This window comes from Stegostoma tigrinum, chromosome 7 (assembly GCF_030684315.1).
Source record: "Stegostoma tigrinum isolate sSteTig4 chromosome 7, sSteTig4.hap1, whole genome shotgun sequence".
NCBI lineage: Eukaryota > Metazoa > Chordata > Chondrichthyes > Orectolobiformes > Stegostomatidae > Stegostoma > Stegostoma tigrinum.
The window spans coordinates 30,260,537-30,281,274 of NC_081360.1; the positions used below are offsets into that span (position 1 = coordinate 30,260,537).

At 42.8% G+C, this 20,738-nt stretch overlaps 1 protein-coding gene across 1 annotated transcript; it reads right to left on the reverse strand.

Annotated features, from left to right (window-relative positions):
• Positions 1–217: 217 nt before the first annotated feature.
• On the reverse strand, positions 218–19,514 carry maip1 (matrix AAA peptidase interacting protein 1). Its single transcript, XM_059647150.1, has 5 exons — positions 19,211–19,514; positions 16,323–16,394; positions 14,438–14,564; positions 10,051–10,201; positions 218–3,393 (listed from the first exon to the last, which is right to left on the reverse strand). The coding sequence occupies exons 1-5, from the start codon at positions 19,493–19,495 to the stop codon at positions 3,315–3,317; spliced, it is 714 nt and encodes a 237-aa protein (XP_059503133.1). The 5' UTR covers positions 19,496–19,514; the 3' UTR covers positions 218–3,314.
• Positions 19,515–20,738: the final 1,224 nt, after the last annotated feature.

Consider the following 20,738-nt stretch of genomic DNA (forward strand, 5'->3'; position numbering starts at 1 on the left):
CATAAACATTTTCATCTTCACAAATTTTTAGAAAATTCAACATTCACCGCTTAATTTTATAAAACAAAGAGAACTGCAATAAAAAATTGAATTACTAGCAGTGCATCTTATGAAGATAACATCCTGTCCTTTGTGTTGGAGAAAACAGAATAGTAGATTCTACCATAAGTGTGTCAAGTCATTAGTTATGAATACAATCAGAGTGAAGCTAGCACCATTAGACAGATATTTATTTATTTTTACAAAATCACACAAAATTTTTTTCAATTGTAAACAAGTCAGTACAATTAACAGCTTAAAACCGAATACTAATAGGTTACCTTTCAGTAAATTCAGACAGTTACTGGCAGTTGAGCTCCGACTTTCTCTTTTTGAATTCAGTTCCATAATTTCTGAATCCTTTCCGAAAGGGGAGCTTTATCTGATCCTCACTCCACTATGCTGTAGCTACCAGCAGTCAGGCAGTACTCCAGAACAGTGTAGGGTTAAATAACAGGCTTGTCCCCTTACTTATGGATTAGCTTCCAGACATTTCAAATAGAATGTATGGAATCAAGGGGGACAGGGTGCAAATGCAGGCAGTGAACAGATATATGGGGGCTAGGTTGTGTCATCTCCCTTCAGAACAACATTTTGGTTTAATTTGATTGGTTTCTGCTGAAATACTGATGTGTGTTCCAGGTGCTATTTTTCAAAAAAGACCGTTGCTCATTTATTTTATTTAATTAGTTCATTTTTGGGGTGTTATTTAAAATAGCATGTCACTGGATGCAACAGTTACACTGAAGGATAATACAGGATGAAAACACTTCTTCCAATCACTTATTTTCAACCTGTAATAAATGTTCATAGTTTTTGCAAAGTAATCAAGCGATGAGCCATTTCCTTCAAACCTGTACAATATGAACCCCGTGAAACCGAACCACTGTATATACTGGAAGTAATACTCTCCAATGGAGGATACAGCAAAGACTTTCTGTAAATATGTCACTGCATTTCAAGTACAGTAGTCCCTCACAATAATACTCCCATTGGGAGTAATCAAAACATTAATAATGGAAAGCAGCCAATCTACATCTGCTACCATATAAATAAGACAATTTATAAAAGGGTCACTGCGTATCCAATTTTTGAGACAAAAAACATTGTCAAACTATTTTCAACCTGTAAGTGTATTATCTTTGTTCCATTAACAGGATGGTGAAAGAATTTGGCCCGAAGAGTCTCCCAGTTTGGAGGACCTAGCCTAGCACATCTTTAACTGAAACCTTAACTCTCAGATGATTGATTGATTCTCATAGGTTTTTTTCTGTATAAAAGTAGAAAGAATGTGAAAAGGAAGAAATTAGTTTGTTCATCAATCTTCTCTGCACTCTGTTGAAACATCATCCAGCTTCCTTCATTCCACATTAGATGCGAACTGGATATTTGAATCAAACAAAATATTGACCATTTAACATGTAAGGCATTGGCAGTATTTTCCCTAAGACCAGTCAATGATGATAACTGTTTTCATAAGCACTGCCCAATATAGGGCTTATTATGGAGGTCACATTTAGGAAACACTTCTTTGCAGAAGCTGTTCAATAGCTTGAAGTTACAAGAATAGTTACAGGAAGCATGACCAAAAACAAGACACTGGAATTATTTAGGAACGAGCTGCATGTAGTAAGTGGGAAGATGGTAGCAGTCAAAAAAAAATAGTTCCTTGTGCTGCACTTCAGTTATAATCAGCTGAGTATGGCAGTTTAGACTGGCAGAAAATTCTCCCAATTTAAAATATTAAGTTTTCCAATTGCTCAGCTCGTAAGTGCTGTGCTTGTTCTGAAAAACAGCACTGCAGACCAGAAGGCACCAGAATGTACAGAGGGTTGCCAATTCAGCTGGATTACTGCAACACAGAACAACTGGTTTCTGTGTACTAACAAGCAGGAAAAGAAAAATAATGCTTAACAGCATAGACACCGGATGATTAACCGGTGGTCACGGCATCAGTGGAAAATTGGAGCAAACAGCTTACACATGAACACCTCTGAGGAAAACAGTCTCTACCTGTGGAACCAAAAGCACGGAGAAGTCAGCAACTTCAGGAGAGAAAGAAGTGATGTACCCTATTAATATTGAGAATGTTTGTTCATTACTCATTGGCAACTACGTAATGGATCTTATGGAAAATTTGGTTGTTCTTCAACCGGAAAGGTCATAATTAGAAAATGACTTGAACAAGATGCAAATGCAAAGGAAATTGGCAGATGAAATTTAATAAAGACACACAAGATATTGCATAGAAAAGGAGGAAACATTCCTACTCCTTGTAAGATTCTGATGTAATCATGGATTAAGTTTAAAGCAGCAGAAATCTTATACGGCCAAAATGTTAAACATGACAAATAGATGCACATCAAAGAGAAAAAGGGAGAAAAAATGTGAAATAACAGGGAAGTCGTTGCTCAAACTGAATAATGCTTTCGTCATAGCTAGATCAGTTGTGGTCAGTAAGACATAATGGATATATTCAAGATCTAGATGCAAAGAAGAGAAAATCTACAGGGCCAAGAGTTAAGTGTCTCCTGAAATAAAAAACTGCTTGGCTCTGATTTGGGGTGAGGGAGCGGGGATGTGCATCAATAGTATCAAAGGAAATTTTAGAATCAATATTGGAAAGTCTGTCTCGTACAGATTTCAGGTAGAATGATTCATAGGATTTCTGTTTCCATTTAAAAACCAATTGGATTATGTAATAGGATGGGTTAACCAACTTCCCAGATTTGTAATTACCTTACAACCTTGTTCAAGAACTTAAAGATATTCGTATTACTGGAATATGCTTATTAACTTCTACCTGTTGGACATTCGACAGGAAGCAACAAAGTATCTATCCACTTTCTCCTCCTCAATCCCCATCACGGCACACCGTTAAGGAGTGTTTGTTTATTTGCTGTAATTTTGTAGTGACATTTATGTTGCAAGCACCAGAAGACAGCCATTGTCTAGGTCCACTTACACCTCTCTGCTGAGAATACTAAATCAAACTCATTTGAAGGGATATCAGGAGGCCCACCATTAGCATGATTTTTTTTCAACAAAATAATCATAAAGGCTTTGCAGTTCTATAGTGACAAATAATTACAATTTAGGTATCAGTCACAATAGTTACACAGCATGGAAAGTGCTTTCATGTAATATCAGCACCTAATTTGACACTTGAATTTTACAGGATTAAAAATATAACAGCTCGAAAGGGCTCAGTCTTGCAGGTCTTTGTTGGCTGTGAGTTATGCAGTAACATTCTTACAGTAAGATTTTCAGCAGAATCACTCCAATAATTTGAAATGTTGTATCCTTGTAATGATCCAATCTGGTTCCACACCTTGTGTGAATTCACGCCGAAATCTAAAATGAATAAGAAATGTAGAATTGGATAAATTTGAAGGGCAATTAAAGAAAATTCTCATTGTCATATAGCATTAAGAATAATAGAACAAGTACTTAAAATGCTATAGATCTCAACATTAAAACACAAAACAGTACCACCTTCCCATAATGTTCTTCTGACCCCTCACTACCTTTAAGCGGATCATAGATCCTTTGGGCCCATTTTGTGGTACCTCACGCAACTGTTCATAGATGGTGAAGGACTTTAGATGACCTCAGGCTCATCTGAGAGAACAAGAATTTTCTGGACAGGACCTTCAGCGAGGTCATTACACCGAGGATACCAGAAGAGAGAAGGGGGATGTCGATGAGGAAGGAAGACATAAATGAAGTACAAGAGACCCCAGGGGAAGCACCTACTGTAAACAGGTTGAGTCTCTTGGAAACCGTCGAGACAGACGACACTGCCAACCCGAGAGGCAGACAGGTCTGCAAGTCAAAAATTGGAGTAGAGGCAGAGCCGAGGAGTCAGACATCACAGAGCTGTGCTAATAGGGGACTCCATAGTGAGAGGGACTGACAGGGGTTTCTGCGGCAACAGGCGGGATTTGAGGATGGTGTGTTGCCTTCCTGGTGCCAGGATCCAGGACGTCAGAGTGCAGAGAATCCTCGAGGACGAAGGTGAAGAACCAGAGGCGGTGGTGCATGTCGGCACTAATGGCATCGGGAAGAAAAGGAGGAGCATTCTACAGCGGGACTTCAGAGAACTTGGAAGGCGGCTGAAAAGCAGGACTTCCAGGGTGGTTATCTCCGGTTTGCTTCCAGTTCCTCGGGCTGGAGAGGGTAAGAACAGGGAGATAATGGACTTGAACGTGTGGCTGAGGGACTGGTATTGGAGGCCAGGATTTAAATTCTTGGATCACTGGGGTATGTTTTGGGGTAAGGATAAATTGTACAGGAGGGACGGTTTGCATCTTAATAGGTGGGGGACCAGCTTTCTGGCAGGCAGGTTTGCCACTGCAACACGCGTGTGTTTAAACTAAGTAATTGGGGGGGCGGGGGGGAGCAAACTGGAAATTTAAGAATGAAGTTAAAGGGAAAGTGAGAATAAGAGAAGTTAAGAAAGACAACAGAATCAATGGAGCAGAAAACTCCAGCTGAAAGCTCAGTTGGAAGTTGGCAAGTATGATGTTGTGGGGATAACTGAGATGTGGCTTCAAATGGACAGGGCCTGGTAAATGAATATTCATGGCTATATGTGCTATCGAAAGGACAGACTGGTGGGCAGAGGGGGTGGGGTAGCCCTGTTGGTGAGGAATGATATTCAGTCCCTTGCGAGGGGGGACATAGAATCAGGAGATGTACAGTCAGTATGGATAGAACTGAGAAATTCTAAGGGTAGGAAGACCCTAATGGGAGTTATCTACAGGCCCCCAAACAGTAGTCAGGACGTAGGGTGCAAGTTGAATCAGGAGTTGATATTGGCCTGTCACAAAGTTGTTATGGGAGATTTCAACATGCGGGTAGACTGGGAGAATCAGGATGGTACTGGACCCCAAGAAAGGGAGTTTGTGGAGTGCCTCCGAGATGGATTCTTAGAACAGCTTGTACTAGAGCCTACCAGGGAGGAGGCAATTCTGGATCTGGTGTTGTGCAATGAACCGGATTTGATCAGGGACTTCAAAGTAGAGGAGCCATTAGGAGGTAGTGACCATCATATGATAAGTTTTAATCTGCAGTTTAAGAGGAAGAAGGGAGAATCGGAAGTGTCAGTACTGCAGTTGAATAAAGGGAACTATGGAGCTATGAGGGAGGAGCTGGCCAAAGTTCAATGGCACAATACCCTCGCAGGGATGGCAGTGGAACAACAATGGCAGGTATTTCTGGATGTAATGCAGAAGGTGCAGGATCAGTTCATTCCAAAGAGGAAGAAAGATCCTAAGGGGAGGCGGGGGCAGCCGTGGCTGACGAGGGAAGTTAAGGACTGTATAAAAATATAAGTACAACATAGCAAAGATGAGCAGGAAGCCGGAGGACTGGGAAGCTTTTAAAGAGCATCAGCGGATAACTAAAAAAGGCAATACACAGAGAAAAAATGAGCTATGAAGGAAAACTGGCCAAAAATATAAAGGAGGATAGTAAAAGCTTTTTTAGGTATGTGAAAAGAAAAAAAATGGTTACGACTAAAATTGGGCCCTTGAAGTCAGAAACAGGTGAATTTATTATGGGGAACAAGGAAACGGCAGAAGAGTTGAATAGGTACTTTGGATCTGTCTTCACTCGGGAAGACACAAGCAATCTCCCAGCTGCAATAGAGGCTGAAGGACCTAGGGTATTGGACGAACTGAAGGGAATTTATATTAGGCAGGAAATGGTGTTCGATAGACTGTTAGGTCTGAAGGCTGAAGACTCCTTAAGTCCCCGGGACCTGATGGCCTGCATCCCACGGTACTTAAGGAGGTGGCTCTAGAAATCGTGGACGCATTGGTAATCATTTTCCAATGTTCTATAGATTCAGAATCAGTTCCTGCGGACTGGAGGGTGGCTAATGTTGTCCCACTTATCAAGAAAGGAGGGAGAGAGAAAACAGGAAATTATAGACCAGTTAGCCTGACGTCAGTGGTGGGAAAGATGCTGGAGTCAATTATAAAAGATGAAGTTATGACTCATTTGGATAGCAGTAACAGGATAGGTTAGAGTCAGCATGGATTTACAAAGGGGAAATCGTGCTTGACTAATCTTCTGGAATTTTTTGAGCATGTATCTATGAAGATGGGCAAGGGAGAACTAGTGGATGTAGTGTACCTGGGCTTTCAGAAAGCCTTTCATAAAATCCCGCATAGGAGATTGGTGAATAAAATTCGGGCACATGGTATTGGGGGCAAAATACTGAGTTGGATTGAAAATTGGCTGGCTGACAGGAATCAAACAGCAGTGATAAATGGGTCCCTTTCAGAATGGCAGTGGGGTACCACAAGGTTCGGTGCTAGGACCGCAGCTGCTTACGATATACATTAATGATATCGACAAAGGCATTAAAAGTAATATTAGTAAATTTGCTGATGACACAAAGCTGGATGGCAGTGTGAAATGTGAGGAAGATGTTATGAGAATACAGGGTGACTTAGACAGGCTAGGTGAGTGGACAGATGCAGTTTAATGTGGATAAATGTGCGGTTATCCACTTTGGTGGCAAGAACAGGAAGGCAGATAACTATCTCAATGGAGTCAAGTTAGGTAAAGGGGAGGCACAACGAGATCTAGGCATTCTTGTACATCAGTCAATGAAAGCAAACATGCAGGTACAGCAGGCAGTGAAGAAAGCTAATAGCATGCTGGCCTTCGTAACAAGAGGAATTGAGTATAGGAGCAAAGAGGTCCTTCTGCAGCTGTACAGGGCCCTGGTGAGACCGCACCTGGAGTATTGTGCGCAGTTTTGCTCGCCAAATTTGAGGAAGGACATTTTTGCTATTGAGGGAGTGCAGCATGGGTTCACAAGGTCAATTCCGGGAATGGCGGGACTATTATATGTTGAAAGATTGGAGCGACTGGGCTTGTATACACTTGAGTTTAGAAGGATGAGAGAGGATCTGATTGAGACATAAGATTATTAAGGGATCGGACACTTTGGAGGCAGGAAGCATGTTTCTGCTGATGGGTGAGTCCAGAACCAGAGGACACAGTTTAAAAATAAGGGGTAGGCCATTTAGAACAGAGTTGAGGAAAAACTTCGTCACCCAGACAGTGGTGGATATATGGAATGCTCTGCCCCAGAAGGCAGTGGAGGCCAACTCTCTGGATACTTCCAAGAAAGAGATAGATAGAGCTCTTAAAAAGATAGTGGAATCAAGGGTTATGGGGATAAGGCAGGAACAGGATACTGATTATGGATGATCAGCCATGATCATAATGAATGGTGGTGCTGGCTCGAAGGGCTGAATGGCCTACTCCAGCACCTATTGTCTATTATCCAAACTAATTAAGCATCATAGCAAAATATGGTCTTGCCCTTACTCCACATTTGGGCACACTCCAACAGAAGCCACTGACACATGTCTCGAAGTAGGAGGCTGGAATATTTTGTCCTGTCTTCACTTCACCCTCAAATTCACAGATCTAGAAGAACTTGGTTACTGCGTAAAACCTATTACCCACACTCAGCAACACATTGATTAACTGCACCTGTCCTTGTCATTTTCTATCTACAGAATTATAGAAATTCATAACCCAACGATATTTTGTAGTATTTCATATTAACAATATGTACAGTTCAGCTTGCTCAAGTGCATACATTATCAAATTTCACTCAGATTTCTAAACATATGCTGACTCTTGTGGAACTGATTGTATCACAGCCATGCTGCAACGTAATCAAAGACTTTCAAACTGCTTATTATCAGGTAAATTTTATAGACAGTCAGAATGGTTGAGCCAAGATTATTCTGCATTTACCAAACTTCAATTGTATACCACTCTTGAACAAAAATGTGCAACAAATGACAAAAGATGTACTGGAGTGTTTCTTGCAACAGAATTGCACTAGGTTTGCCAGCCACTTTTGCTTATAAACTTTTGAGCTCAAGGTAAAGGGTGTTCATTCTAGGGAAGATAGTTATATTGGAAGTGAATAAGACAAAGTGTAGCACACCATTCTTTTCATCTGTCTTAAACGTTCGAGTTTATGAAGTTGCTCGAATAATTCTTTCACAACTCTTGCTGAAACATTAAAGTCTAAGGAATAAGAAACACAGCTATTGTGTATTGGGAAGATTACATTTTCCTATTTCAAGCACCCAGTGTCACCACCAAGCATTTGTAAGTAGTACAGCAGTCTGTTATAGACAAAAGTCTTTCGCCATGCTCCAACCCTAGTTCCTACATTATCAATTCATGACCCAGTTCCTAACGAGGCTGCTAGTCGTAGGTCAATTTGTGCTGTAAACCCACACAAAACGGTGAACCGGACTCAGATTGGCCAAACTATATAAATTAACAGGCAGATAAGACTTATAATCCATCAAGTGGAGTTGGAATTGAGCCTAGCTGAAAGTCACTCAAGGTTCTTGGTTTAGAGTATTCTTGATTTTTATTTAATGTGCTTCCTCTATTTGCAAGCGAATAGCATATGAACGGGCTGATGTTTGAACAAATCTGAATCAAGCCTAACTGAGCAGCAGATAACTATGTCAAATTAATAATACATATTTTAACTGGGAGTCCAATACACAGCAGCTGTGCTTCTTATTCCTTCGACTTTAATGTTTTAGCAAGAGTCGTGAAAGAATTATTTCAGCAACTTCATAAACTCGAACACTTAAGACAGATGAAAAGAATGGTGTACTGTACTTCGCCTTATTCACTTCCAAAATAACTTTTAAGGATTAAGTTTCCATTCACAGGATGGTACATGAAGCCAGCTATTTGATCCATCATGCATGTCTCAGCTCTGTTAAACAGTAATCCAGTTAGGTCCACCCTAACTACAGTTGTTGTCACCTTTAAATATTTATCCAATTCCTTTTGCAAAACTACTACTGAATCTATTTTCACTAGCCTCCTCGGTAGCCCATTCCATAAACTTAATCACTTGCATTATAAAGACGACAGTTATGTTATCCTTGGTTCTTTTATCACTCATTTAAAATGTGTGCGCTCTGTTTATCAATCCTTCAGCTACTGACAATGTTCACCCCTACTAATTTTATCTAAACTCATGACTGTAAACATTTCAACCAAATCTTCTATTGGTCTTCACTATTCTCAAGATTACAATCCCAGCTTTTTCAGTCTATCCACAGAACTGAAATTTCTAACCCAAAAACCATGCTAGTAAATCTCTGCTGTACACCATCCAGAGCCTTCATACCCTCTGCAAGTGTGGTGCTCAGAACTGGACACAGAATCCCAATTCAGGCCAAATAAATATTTATGCTGATTTATTATAACTTTCTGGCTCTTGTACGCTAATACTTTACTTATAAGCAGAGAATCCTCAGTGTTTTATTAATTGCATGTTAACCTGTCCTAATATCTCCAGATTGTGCTTCCTGAATCCATTTTACAATTTAGCAAATTTCTCCTCTCTTCCACAAAATACATTACCTTACTTTTCTGCATTTAATTTCACTATTTATCCACTGATGTCCTCAGCCTGGCCACATTCTCCTAAAATCTATTGCTCATTCACGTTCCTTACAATTCAAGTTTGTGTCACCTGCAATTTCAAGTTAACCAATATATTTGAAGGGTACCGCTGATACCCTGATAAGTGGTGACTCTACATACTTCTCTTTTGCCCTTTGTAGGTCACCCCATAAACCAATTCTGCCAGTGTTGTCAGAAGTCCTGCTGCAACCCTGGAATCATTTTGGAAATTGATTTGTTCCATGACTTATTCACCCAGCGCACCCTCAGCCAGCTGCAAGAGGTAAAGTCAGACATTTGTCACAATGAGAAATAACAAGGTCAAATTCATGTTACACCCAGTCCTGGGAGAGTAAGATGGTACAATCATTTGGTTGTGAAACAATATCAACAGAGTTTCCTCTTCTGGTTACATGTAGTTAAAATTCATTATGTGAATTTAAGATTCAATTAGCAGCATATGTCTTCAATAAAACCGCCAAAACTCCTAACAGTGCAGTGGAAGAGCTAGGTTTACTTAAAACAACTTACTCATAATTGGCTGTGAGAAGGCGTAAGCTGTCTTTGTTGCCTTCATCACCAAAGACTACTTGAAACACCTTTGTTCCCTCAGGTGTCTCATCAGGAAGGTCGACATCAGTCAGGTACCAGTAACGCATTATTATACTGACAAACTTTCTACCTGTTGATATAACAAAACATAAAGGCTGATATTCTGACAACAAGAAATTACTTGTACATTAGGACAAAACCCCAAATTACGAACAACTACACTGATATCATGAGAACTAACCATTTAATTTTACAAGCATAGTTGCACATATAAACTAAAAGTGATAGGAATGGAACATTTCCAATGAGTCGTATTTCAGCTGGAGAGAGCACTAAACATACCACCACCTGGTTCCAATTTTGTCACTCTCATTAGTGCAAACATAGCCAAGAACAATGATTATCCAGTAACTTGTCAGGTGATTTGGCCCTTTTTCTCACTGTTACATTATAGGGAAGGAGGCAGTAGGTTTAATTTCTGATACAACCAAGCAAGTGTTATAAAGCAGAGGTCAACCCCCTCTGATACCTAAAGCCGAAACTCCCAGAAAGGCTTGCCTCACCCTATAATCTGTTCAAAGTAGTGTGAAAAAGTGGTATAACCTGCCTCTCACCCCAAATCTGTTATAAAGCGGTGGTTATATGGAATAAACTCCTAGCTCTCACTATAAGCAAAAAGTAACAATTTATCTAACTCTAATACTGAACAAATTAACTGAACTATTAACAAACCTAACAATTCCCTTCTAACTATTCCCAAATAAAACAGAATTCTAATGGATTGCTGTTCCAATAAATGCAAGTCCCGCTTATGTAAACCAAAGTAATGAAAAAAAAAATTAGAAATTAGTCCCTCAAAATTACAACCAACATACTTCTTCCAGAACGTTCTGGGGCTTCTCCATTCATCTTCTATCAGGAACACCTTTTCCTTTGAATTCATGTGGCAGGAATATTAGGTAAGAGTTCTGCAGTGCCTTTGTTAGATGATGCTTACTCTGAGGCTTAGAGAATTCTGTGACAGCCAGTGATTTTCTGGTTAAAGCTGATGGTTAACTCTAGCAGATGGCACATTGCTCTCACCGTGATTTTCAAATCCCTCTTCTTTTATACCCTTGATGACATTAATTTCTTACAACAGGATCGGCCCTATCTCGTCACAACTATCAGATTTAAATTTAATTGGTTTTTGATCTCTAAGTGCTTAGTTTAAACTAAGTGGCCATATTCCAACTTGTCGTCTTGATAACAAAACAAAACTGCTACCTGGATTGCTAACTCCACGGCCTTTTGAAACAAATGTTTTAATTTGGAGGCTCTGCAAACCCACAGGCTGATTTTAATCTTGAAGCCTAGAAAAAGCACAGTCTTTTAAAAGGAACACAACTCTTCCCCTTTAATCATTTTTCAAACATCAAATTCTAACATCCTGCCTTCTAATCCACAAGTACTCAACCCAACTTCACAACAATAGCAGCTCTGTTGAACTTTGAGATTTCTAGACACCTACTTAATGATGGACATACACATTAAAAGGTATGCATTGCTATTTACTCAGAAAAGATGTAAAGTATTTCTTTCAATACGATTCCCTTCAATTATTGTTTTAAAAATATTCATGGGATGTGACCACAGCTGGCTAGGCCAAAATTTATTGCCCAACCCTAAATGCCCTGGGTGGATGGTTTGGGTGGCAATACTTTAGATGGTGCTGGTGCCACGTAGCTCCTTCCATATCTTTCATTGTGAAAGGAGGTTTGGAAGGTGATGCCTTGGTGAGTTACTGTAAGCCATCTTGTGGCTGGTACACACTGTTGCCACCGTGTGGCAGCTGCAATGGGAATGCATATTGAAGATGGTGGATTAGGCGCCAATAAAGAGGGCTGCTTTGCACCTGAATGGCGTCAAGTTTCTCAGGTGCTGTTGGAGCTGCACCCATCCAGGCAAGTGAACAGTATTCAATCATGCTTGTGCCTTACAGACGGTGAACGGGATTTAGGAACACAAGAGGCAAGTTACAAGCCACAGAATTTCTAGTCTCCGACTTGCTCTCATTACCACCGTATTTATATGGCAGGTCCAGTTAAGTTTCTGCTCAATGGTAACTCCCATGATGCTATGGAGCAATTCAGCAACGGTAATACTACTGAACGTCAAGGGGCGATGGTTACATATTATCTCTGGTTTACTGCTCTGACATCAAGGGCAGTCACTCTTACCTCACCTCTAGAGTTCAGCTGTTATCTATGTTTGAAACAACAGGCTGTATGACAGCTCAGTGGTTAGCAATGCTGCCTCACAACACCAGAGACCCAGGTTCAATTCTAGCCTTGGGTGACTGTGGAGTTTTCACATCCTCCCTGTGGGTTTCCTCCACATGCTCTAATTATTTGCCGATTAGGCGGATTGGCTAAACTGCCCAAAGCATCCAGGGATGTGCAGGCAAGGTGTATTAGACATGGGAGATGCAGGGTTATGGGCAGGATTGGGGTGTGGCAGCGTGGCATCTATCTAGTTTTGCTCTCAAATGCATTCATGCTATTCACCTCTCATATTCGCTATGGTTTCAAGATGTGGCAAAGGCCTGGAAATAGATTTCAATGGCCACATGGCATTAGTAGTTATAAAGGATGGATTTGGGAGGTTCTGAAGCTCAGTTCACAAGTTAAAAATGACAAAGAAAGGTATAATGGCCCAGATTTTCCACTGGCCATATACACAGTCATTTTATGAGCATAGATCAGAGTCACACAAAAACACACTACAAGAATTGCCTGGGAAATTGTATGGCCCACTGGGCAATTCCTCTGTATCAGAGATATTCTGAAAGTCTCCACTGAAGTCAGGATTCAGCAGCTGACTGTTGTCAAAAGTTGGCATGACTTGCCTTCCACAGACAGTTCTGTATTCCAAAATAATTGTCAGAATGGACGTCCAGCTCTCAAAGAGTCCAGAGTTAAATCTCCTCTCAGAAATACACAGCTCCCTTCCCCTTTGGAAAAAAAGAACTTGCAACCTGCACAAGACTCCCTTTCTTTGGAAAATTCAGCCCAATATTGCTTTCAATAACCCTACCAGGTCCAGCACTGGATACAAACATCAATGAGCTCCAAGTGCACTGCCAACCCCCAGATTTAAGACATGATATGGAAATTGCTGCTGAGGGAATTGAAGATAGAAGCAAAGCAAGTTTAGTGCATTGGTGTGCAAAAGCAGACGGACACCCAGCGGAGAAAGTTGAGATGGTACTGCGAAGAAAGGTTTTAAGTTTCGCCTGGGCTGGAGATAATTGTCAAAGGGTCTGCAGTAAGTAGAATGACGTGGATGTTCAACAAATTGAGGAAACTGAAATGGCTTTGACTGAAGTGAAACCCTCAGGTGGTAGGACCTTAATGTTGAGAAGATCAAGAGAATTCATGAGGAAGGAGAACACCCAGGAGGGCTTCTTAATAATGAGTGTGAAATTTACTGAAGATTTGAATGCAGTGATATCAGGAGTCACAAAGAAAAGGTAGGTGAAAAGAAATAACTGTTGGGGAACCACTCAGCGCAGAAGACTAAGAAACAACATGTCAACATATTGGGGTGATAGGTGGGGATTTAACAAAGTGGAGTGGACACAGTGCCCAACAAAAGATTGCCAAATAGACTAAGAGGACATGTCAAGGCCAGTATTGACAAATGCCACTAATTAGACCAAGGATTATCATTGGAAGGGTGATCAGAAGGGCAGCCTTAATAAGTAGGAAACGAATAATGCCAGGATTGCAAAAGTTTCTCAGATGAAGTCATAGATGATAATCTTATTTACATGCAACAATTTTTAAGCATAGCAGTACATAGCATACATGTAGTAACATGTACAGGGACTACACGTCAAAACTGCATTATGTCGTCACAGGGAAGATCTGATTACACAAATCTATACAATACCAGTTTTATCTGTCGTCAAGTTTAATAGATCCGCTCCCTCCACTACTGACACTCAGTAGCAGCAGTGTACTATCTACAAGATGCACTAAGAAATTCAAAGATCCAGAGACAGCACCTTCCAAACCCAAGATCACTTCCATCTAGAAGGATAAGGGCAGCAGATATTGGGAATGCCACCAACTTGAAGTTCCCCTCCAAGCCACTCACCACCCTGACTTGGAAACACATCACTGTTCCTTCACTGTCACTGGGGCAAACTGCTAGAAGTTCCTCCCTAATGGCATCATGGGTCAACCCACAGCAGGTGAATTGCAGCAGTTCAAGAAGGCAGCTCACCATTGCCTTCTCAAGGGCAACTAGAGATGGGGAATAAATGCTGGCCAGCCAGAAACACCTACATCTTACAAATGAATAATTAAAAAAAAAGACAAACCTTGGTTATCATAATAAATTCCAACATCGCCTGGAGTGCTGTACATAATTTCATCCAGTTCAGCGGCTAAGGCTTCCCTGCGGTTAAGTGGCATTGTTAAACATTTTTCTTCCACTTCCTCCAAAGCCTGTACAGAAAACACTTGGATAACAAAAGAAAAACACAGGCCAACTGATAGATACAGATCATTTTAATACAATGGCTTTTCAACTAAATTAACAGGTAACAGCAATTTATCACCTCCAAAAAGATTTAACAACCAATAACATACAAAGCACACAGTTTTAAATCGTTTTGATATAAAGAAACAAAGCTGCTGTTAGAGTCCTAGAGTCTAAGTTGACTATTGAGATTAAGTAGACAATTGTTCTTTCAGAAAAAAATTGTTCAAGCCATTCTCTTTCCTCTGTAAAGTCACAGCTCAGTGTTTACTCAAAAAAAAAGCTCAAAATTGCGAAACAGAATAGATGGATACCAGCAACAGGGAGAAAACATGCTCCGAGGGATCCTTTGAAACGTGCTTCACAATACTGTGTTTGTGAAAGAGGCTATCTGGAACTTGGCAAAAACAGAACTTGGCACACACAGCAACTTGGTTTTATAAAGTATCAGAGATAATGGGAACTGCAGATGCTGGAGAATTCCAAGATAATAAAATGTGAGGCTGGATGAACACAGCAGGCCAAGCAGCATCTCAGGAGCACAAAAGCTGACGTTTCGGGCCTAGACCCTTCATCAGAGAGGGGGATGCGGAGAGGGAACTGGAATAAATAGGGAGAGACGGACCGAAGATGGAGAGTAAAGAAGATAGGTGGAGAGAGTATAGGTGGGGAGGTAGGGAGGGGATAGGTCAGTCCAGGGAAGACGGACAGGTCAAGGAGGTAGGATGAGGTTAGTAGGTAGATGGAGGTGGGATGAGGTTAGTAGGTAGATGGGGGTGCGGCTTGGGGTGGGAGGAAGGGATGGGTGAGAGGAAGAACAGGTTAGGGAGGCAGAGACAGGTTGGACTGGTTTTGGGATGCAGTGGGTTGGGGGGGCTTCCTCTACATTGGGGAAACCAAGCGGAGGCTTGGAGACCGCTTTGCAAAACACCTCCACTCAGTTTGCAACAAACAACTGCACCTCCCAGTCGCAAACCATTTCCACTCCCCCTCCCATTCTTTAGATGGCGTGTCCATCATGGGCCTCCTGCACTGCCACAATGATGCCACCCGAAGGTTGCAGGAACAGCAACTCATATTCCGCCTGGGAACCCTGCAGCCTAATGGTATCAATGTGGACTTCACCAGTTTCAAAATCTCCCCTTCCCCCACTGCATTCCTAAACCAGCCCAGTTCGTCCCCTCCCCCCACTGCACCACTCAACCAGCCCAGCTCTTCCCCCGCACCCACTGCATCCCAAAACCAGTCCAACCTGTCTCTGCCTCCCTAACCGGTTCTTCCTCTCACCCATCCCTTCCTCCCACCCCAAGCCGCACCCCCATCTACCTACTAACCTCATCCCACCTCCTTGACCTGTTCGTCTTCCCTGGACTGACCTATCCCCTCCCTACCTCCCCACCTATCTTCTTTACTCTCCATCTTCGGTCCACCTCCCCCACTCTCCCTATTTATTCCAGTTCCCTCTCCGCATCCCCCTCTCTGATGAAGGGTCTAGGCCCGAAACGTCAGCTTTTGTGCTCCTGAGATGCTGCTTGGCCTGCTGTGTTCATCCAGCCTCACATTTTATTATCTTGGTTTTATAAAGTGCTATTTGGGACACATCTAGGACAAGACCTGTATAAATTTTAAAAATAATGTGTTGAAATCATTACAAATTTGCCACTGTTAACATCATTCATTAAATAGAGATCTAACAATCTAATTAACATAAATAGTAATTTTACCTCTTTTGATACAAGATTCTTCAAGGCATCAAAATTGCACTCTGAAAGCATCTTTGACACTTGTGAAAAGGCCTACGGAAGAAATCAATGAACATTATGAAGCTTATTCTATCTTTTCATATATTCTCCCCATCCACACCTTTGACTGACCATTAACTAGTTTCTTCAGTCACATGTTGCCTGTCTTCAATATTCCTTATCTACCGAGTTCATCTCCAAAGACATAGAAGTCAATGCATTGTGAAACAAGTTGGACGTTCTCTTGCAACCTGTATATATTGAAACACAATTTCCATACATTGCCCCAACCCAGAGGAAAAAAAAGTCATGTCAGGATTCATTCCAAACAATAACACTAGAAGGAAACGACTTCACATTTCCTCCTGATAAGGCAACTTATCCATGACCCTCCCACACAACACACTTGGGCATCACCCTGAACAGAACTTTTGCTTATCAGCCTCATCTCATCCACATTGAATTTCTAAACTAGATAAATCCCTCTGTACCATGATGCTTCTCTTTCTATGCATCAAGAATAGAAAAACCCACCCAGAAATCCCTTTAAACTATGACAGATGTCCTTCGAGACAACAGCCGATACTCATGCAGCTTGGATCAATCAACTATCCACATGGATGGACTCATGGAACACATTCAGTATAAACAATCAATACCTCATCACTGACCTGGAAGAGATTCCCGACTGTACAAAAGGCTTTGGACAGCTGATTAAGACTTGACAAAAATACAGGCTAAGTAGTTTGTGGTTTGTTTTCTTCCAGCCAGCAATTTTAAGGTAACTATTTAGCTTTCATTTTATACCTGCATGAATGAGTTTTGCATGTTGACTGCTTTGCATCGTATTGCTACATTCTAGGCAATGCTTTTAATGTGATTATACTGAAAGGAGAAAACCTACAAAATAGAAGAATCACCACATTACAGATTTTCTTCGCACATTATAAAATACTGACATTTCAGTCCAAAGCCCAGACAAGTAAAGAATATGGAGCTGGAGGTGGTCAGGAGTGCTGAATTGATGCTATGGGTCTGAAAATTTGTAAATATTAAAACGTTGTTCTCGAAGTATAAATATGAACTGACATAGGACAGCTGGTTTAACATTAGTAGCAGAAAAGCACTTAAAACGATAACCAGGACACAATGTAATCACTTAGGTTTTAACTGAGACTAGACAGCGCTAATTTGTTAAAGACAAATTTCACTTACCTAGCTTGACATTTGTTAAGGAATAGGTGTAGGGAAACCAATTTCAAAACTTACACATGATAGAAAAACCTCAAAGTACTGTGAACTGAGGAACTTGGTGATAAATTTCAAAAGCAGAGACAAGTTATGGAAAAGGGTGGATATGTTGCAAATGAAATGCAATGCAGAGATGTGTGAAGTGGTAGTTTAAGAGGAAGGAGAGGAGGTAAACATAAAAAGAACTAAATCCTGAACAGGTTTAGGGAAAGAAAATCTTCAGGTTTTGGTGTATAGTTTTTGGGTGAATTGTTTTAGGATTAAAGAGTAATTCAATCATTTAAAAAATGGTGATGCTTTGGAATTTTGTACCATAGAGGGTTGTACACATTATGTCACTTACTATAATTTAATGCTCATTCATACAGATTTTTGTAACGTCTGAGAATCAACAAACATGGAAAGTCGGCAGGAAAGTGAAGTCAATGCCCAAGTACAGCCGCGATGGTGTGAAATGCTGGAACAATGGTCCACGTGGTCTACCTCAGCTCCTACCTCATTCTTGTAAATCATTCATCCTGGTAAGGCAAGTTGAGAAGATGTGTTTTAAAGGATCTAAGGCATCCTAAACTAAGAGGCATATCAAGATGCAAAAGTACAATTATAAGGCTGAGCCTTTACTAACTTAGCCTTAACTGGAGTAGTGTGTACAGTTTCAGGCACCATGTTCTAAGGAAGCTTTCGAGGGGTCCAAAGAAGATTTAGGAGAACTGTTCTAGGGATGAGTTACGTGGGGTGGGTGGAAGGAGAGAACATTGAGGAGAAAATACATACTTAAGGAAAATGGCAAAAGATCCAATGGCAACACGAGGAGGAAAACTGCTTTATGCAGCAAGTAGTTAGGATCAGGAAGCAGATTCAACCGGGGCTCTCAGACAGGCAATGGACAATTAATTATATGTAGAGAAGAAATTGCAGAGTTGCGGGGAAAAGACAGGGGGCTCACATAACCAGGTGTAGAGCTGGACGAACACAGCAGGCCAAGCAGCATCAGAAAGTTCGATGTTTCAGGTCTGGACCCCTCATCCGAAAATGGGGGAGGGGGATAGGGATAGAAGATGGATGGAGAGGAGACAGACAAGTCAGAGAGGTGGGGTTGGAGCCAGTAAAGGTGAGTGTAGGTGGGAAGTTAGGGAGGGCAGACAGGTCAAGGAGGTGGATGAGGCTGGTAGGTAGGAGATGGGTGTGGGGCTTGAGGTGGGAGGAAGGACAGGTTGGGGAGGCGGGGACGAGCTGGGCTGGTTTTGGGATGGGGGGGGGGGGTGGTGTGGGTGATTTTGAAGCCTTCCTGCTTGGCCTGCTGTGTTCATCCAGCTCTACACCTTGTTATCTCAGATTCTCCAGCATCTGCCGTTCCTACTATCTGCGAAACAACTTTAAACACCGCGCCCCCCCCCACCGTCTCCGCCCACATCACACAAAAGCACCGACCCGTACGCGCTGGTCCGAACAGCCTGTGCGTGCGCTGCAACCGTTAAATGACCCTAAACAGGGACCATCTGTCCCCGGGGCAGCCGACACCGGAGAGCCAGCACAGACTGGAGGGGCCGACTTGCCTGATTGATCTCCCGGTTGTTTAAAATGAACCGGGTTCCTCCTCCTCCCGCTCGGTCACTCACCTGCCTGGCACCGGCGGAAAACTCCTCGAACGTGAAGTCCTGATCGAAGTAAGCTCTGATCAGGAAGAAGTACATCTTGGTGCGGGCCCAGACGAACGGGTTGGGGATCCCGACCACCACCACCTTCTTGAGCCGTGCCTGGCGCCCTGGTCCCGGCTCGGTGCCGTAACGCCGCGCCCAGGCTACCGGCCGTCCGGGAGGGGCCAGGCACCGGGGGACGGGCTGCCTGTAAGGCCACGACAGGCCGAGCACAGCAAAGCGGCACCACCGGGCCGCCAGCGCCATCTTGACCCGGCCTCGGGACCACGCCTCCTCCCATTGGCTGGTTGGGGGGGGGGGGGGGGGGCCCTCACGCTCATCCGTCCGGGCAGCAACAGGGCCTCGATAAAAAGATACCGCCTGCAGCTCAAGGGTCACCCCCCCCAACCCGAGATCCTGCTGTTCACTACACCACTCTGTTTTATTTCAAAAATATACTTTACTCACTAAAAAGAAAAGAAAGCCTTCGTATGTACATGTTGCCATAAATGCAGAGGTAGTAGGAACTGCAGATGCTGGAGAATCTGAGATAACAAGGTGTGGAGATAATGGGAACTGCAGATGCTGGAGATTCCAAGATAATAAAATGTGAGGCTGGACGAACACAGCAGGCCCAGCAGCATCTCAGGAGCACAAAAGCTGACATTTCGGGCCTAGACCCTTCATCAGAGAGGGGGATGGGGGGAGGGAACTGGAATAAATAGGGAGAGAGGGGGAGGCGGACCGAAGATGGAGAGAAAAGAAGATAGGTGGAGAGAGTATAGGTGGGGAGGTAGGGAGGGGATAGGCCAGTCCAGGGAAGACGGACAGGTCAAGGAGGTGGGATGAGGTTAGTAGGTAGCGGGGGGTGCGGCTTGGGGTGGGAGGAAGGGATGGGTGAGAGGAAGAACCGGTTAGGGAGGCAGAGACAGGTTGGACTGGTTTTGGGATGCAGTGGGTGGGGGGGAAGAGCTGGGCTGGTTGTGTGGTGCAGTGGGGGGAGGGGATGAACTGGGCTGGTTTAGGGATGCAGTGGGGGAAGGGGAGATTTTGAAACTGGTGAAGTCCACATTGATACCATATGGCTGCAGGGTTCCCAGGCGGAATATGAGTTGCTGTTCCTGCAACCTTCGGGTGGCATCATTGTGGCAGTGCAGGAGGCCCATGATGGACATGTCATCAAGAGAATGGGAGTGGGAGTGGAAATGGTTTGCGATTGGGAGGTGCAGTTGTTTTTTGCGAACTGAGCGGAGGTGTTCTGCAAAGCGGTCCCCAAGCCTCCGCTTGGTTTCCCCAATGTAGAGGAAGTCGCACCGGGTACAGTGGATGCAGTATACCACATTGGCAGATGTGCAGGTGAACCTCTGCTTGATGTGGAATGTCATCTTGGGGCCTGGGATGGGGGTGAGGGAGGAGGTGTGGGGACAAGTGTCGCATTTCCTGCGGTTGCAGGGGAAGGTGCCGGGTGTGGTGGGGTTGGAGGGCAGTGTGGAGCGAACAAGGGAGTCAC

Excerpts from the sequence above, each read along its gene's own strand:
- maip1 (XM_059647150.1), bottom strand. The coding sequence starts at position 19,495 with ATGGCGCTGGCGGCCCGGTGGTGCCGCTTTGCTGTGCTCGGCCTGTCG. Across the intron at positions 16,395-19,210 it reads TTTCCGCCGGTGCCAGGCAG|GCCTTTTCACAAGTGTCAAA; the intron begins GTGAGTGACCGA and ends TTTCTTCCGTAG. Across the intron at positions 3,394-10,050 it reads CTTCTCACAGCCAATTATGA|ATTTCGGCGTGAATTCACAC; the intron begins GTAAGTTGTTTT and ends TATTCATTTTAG.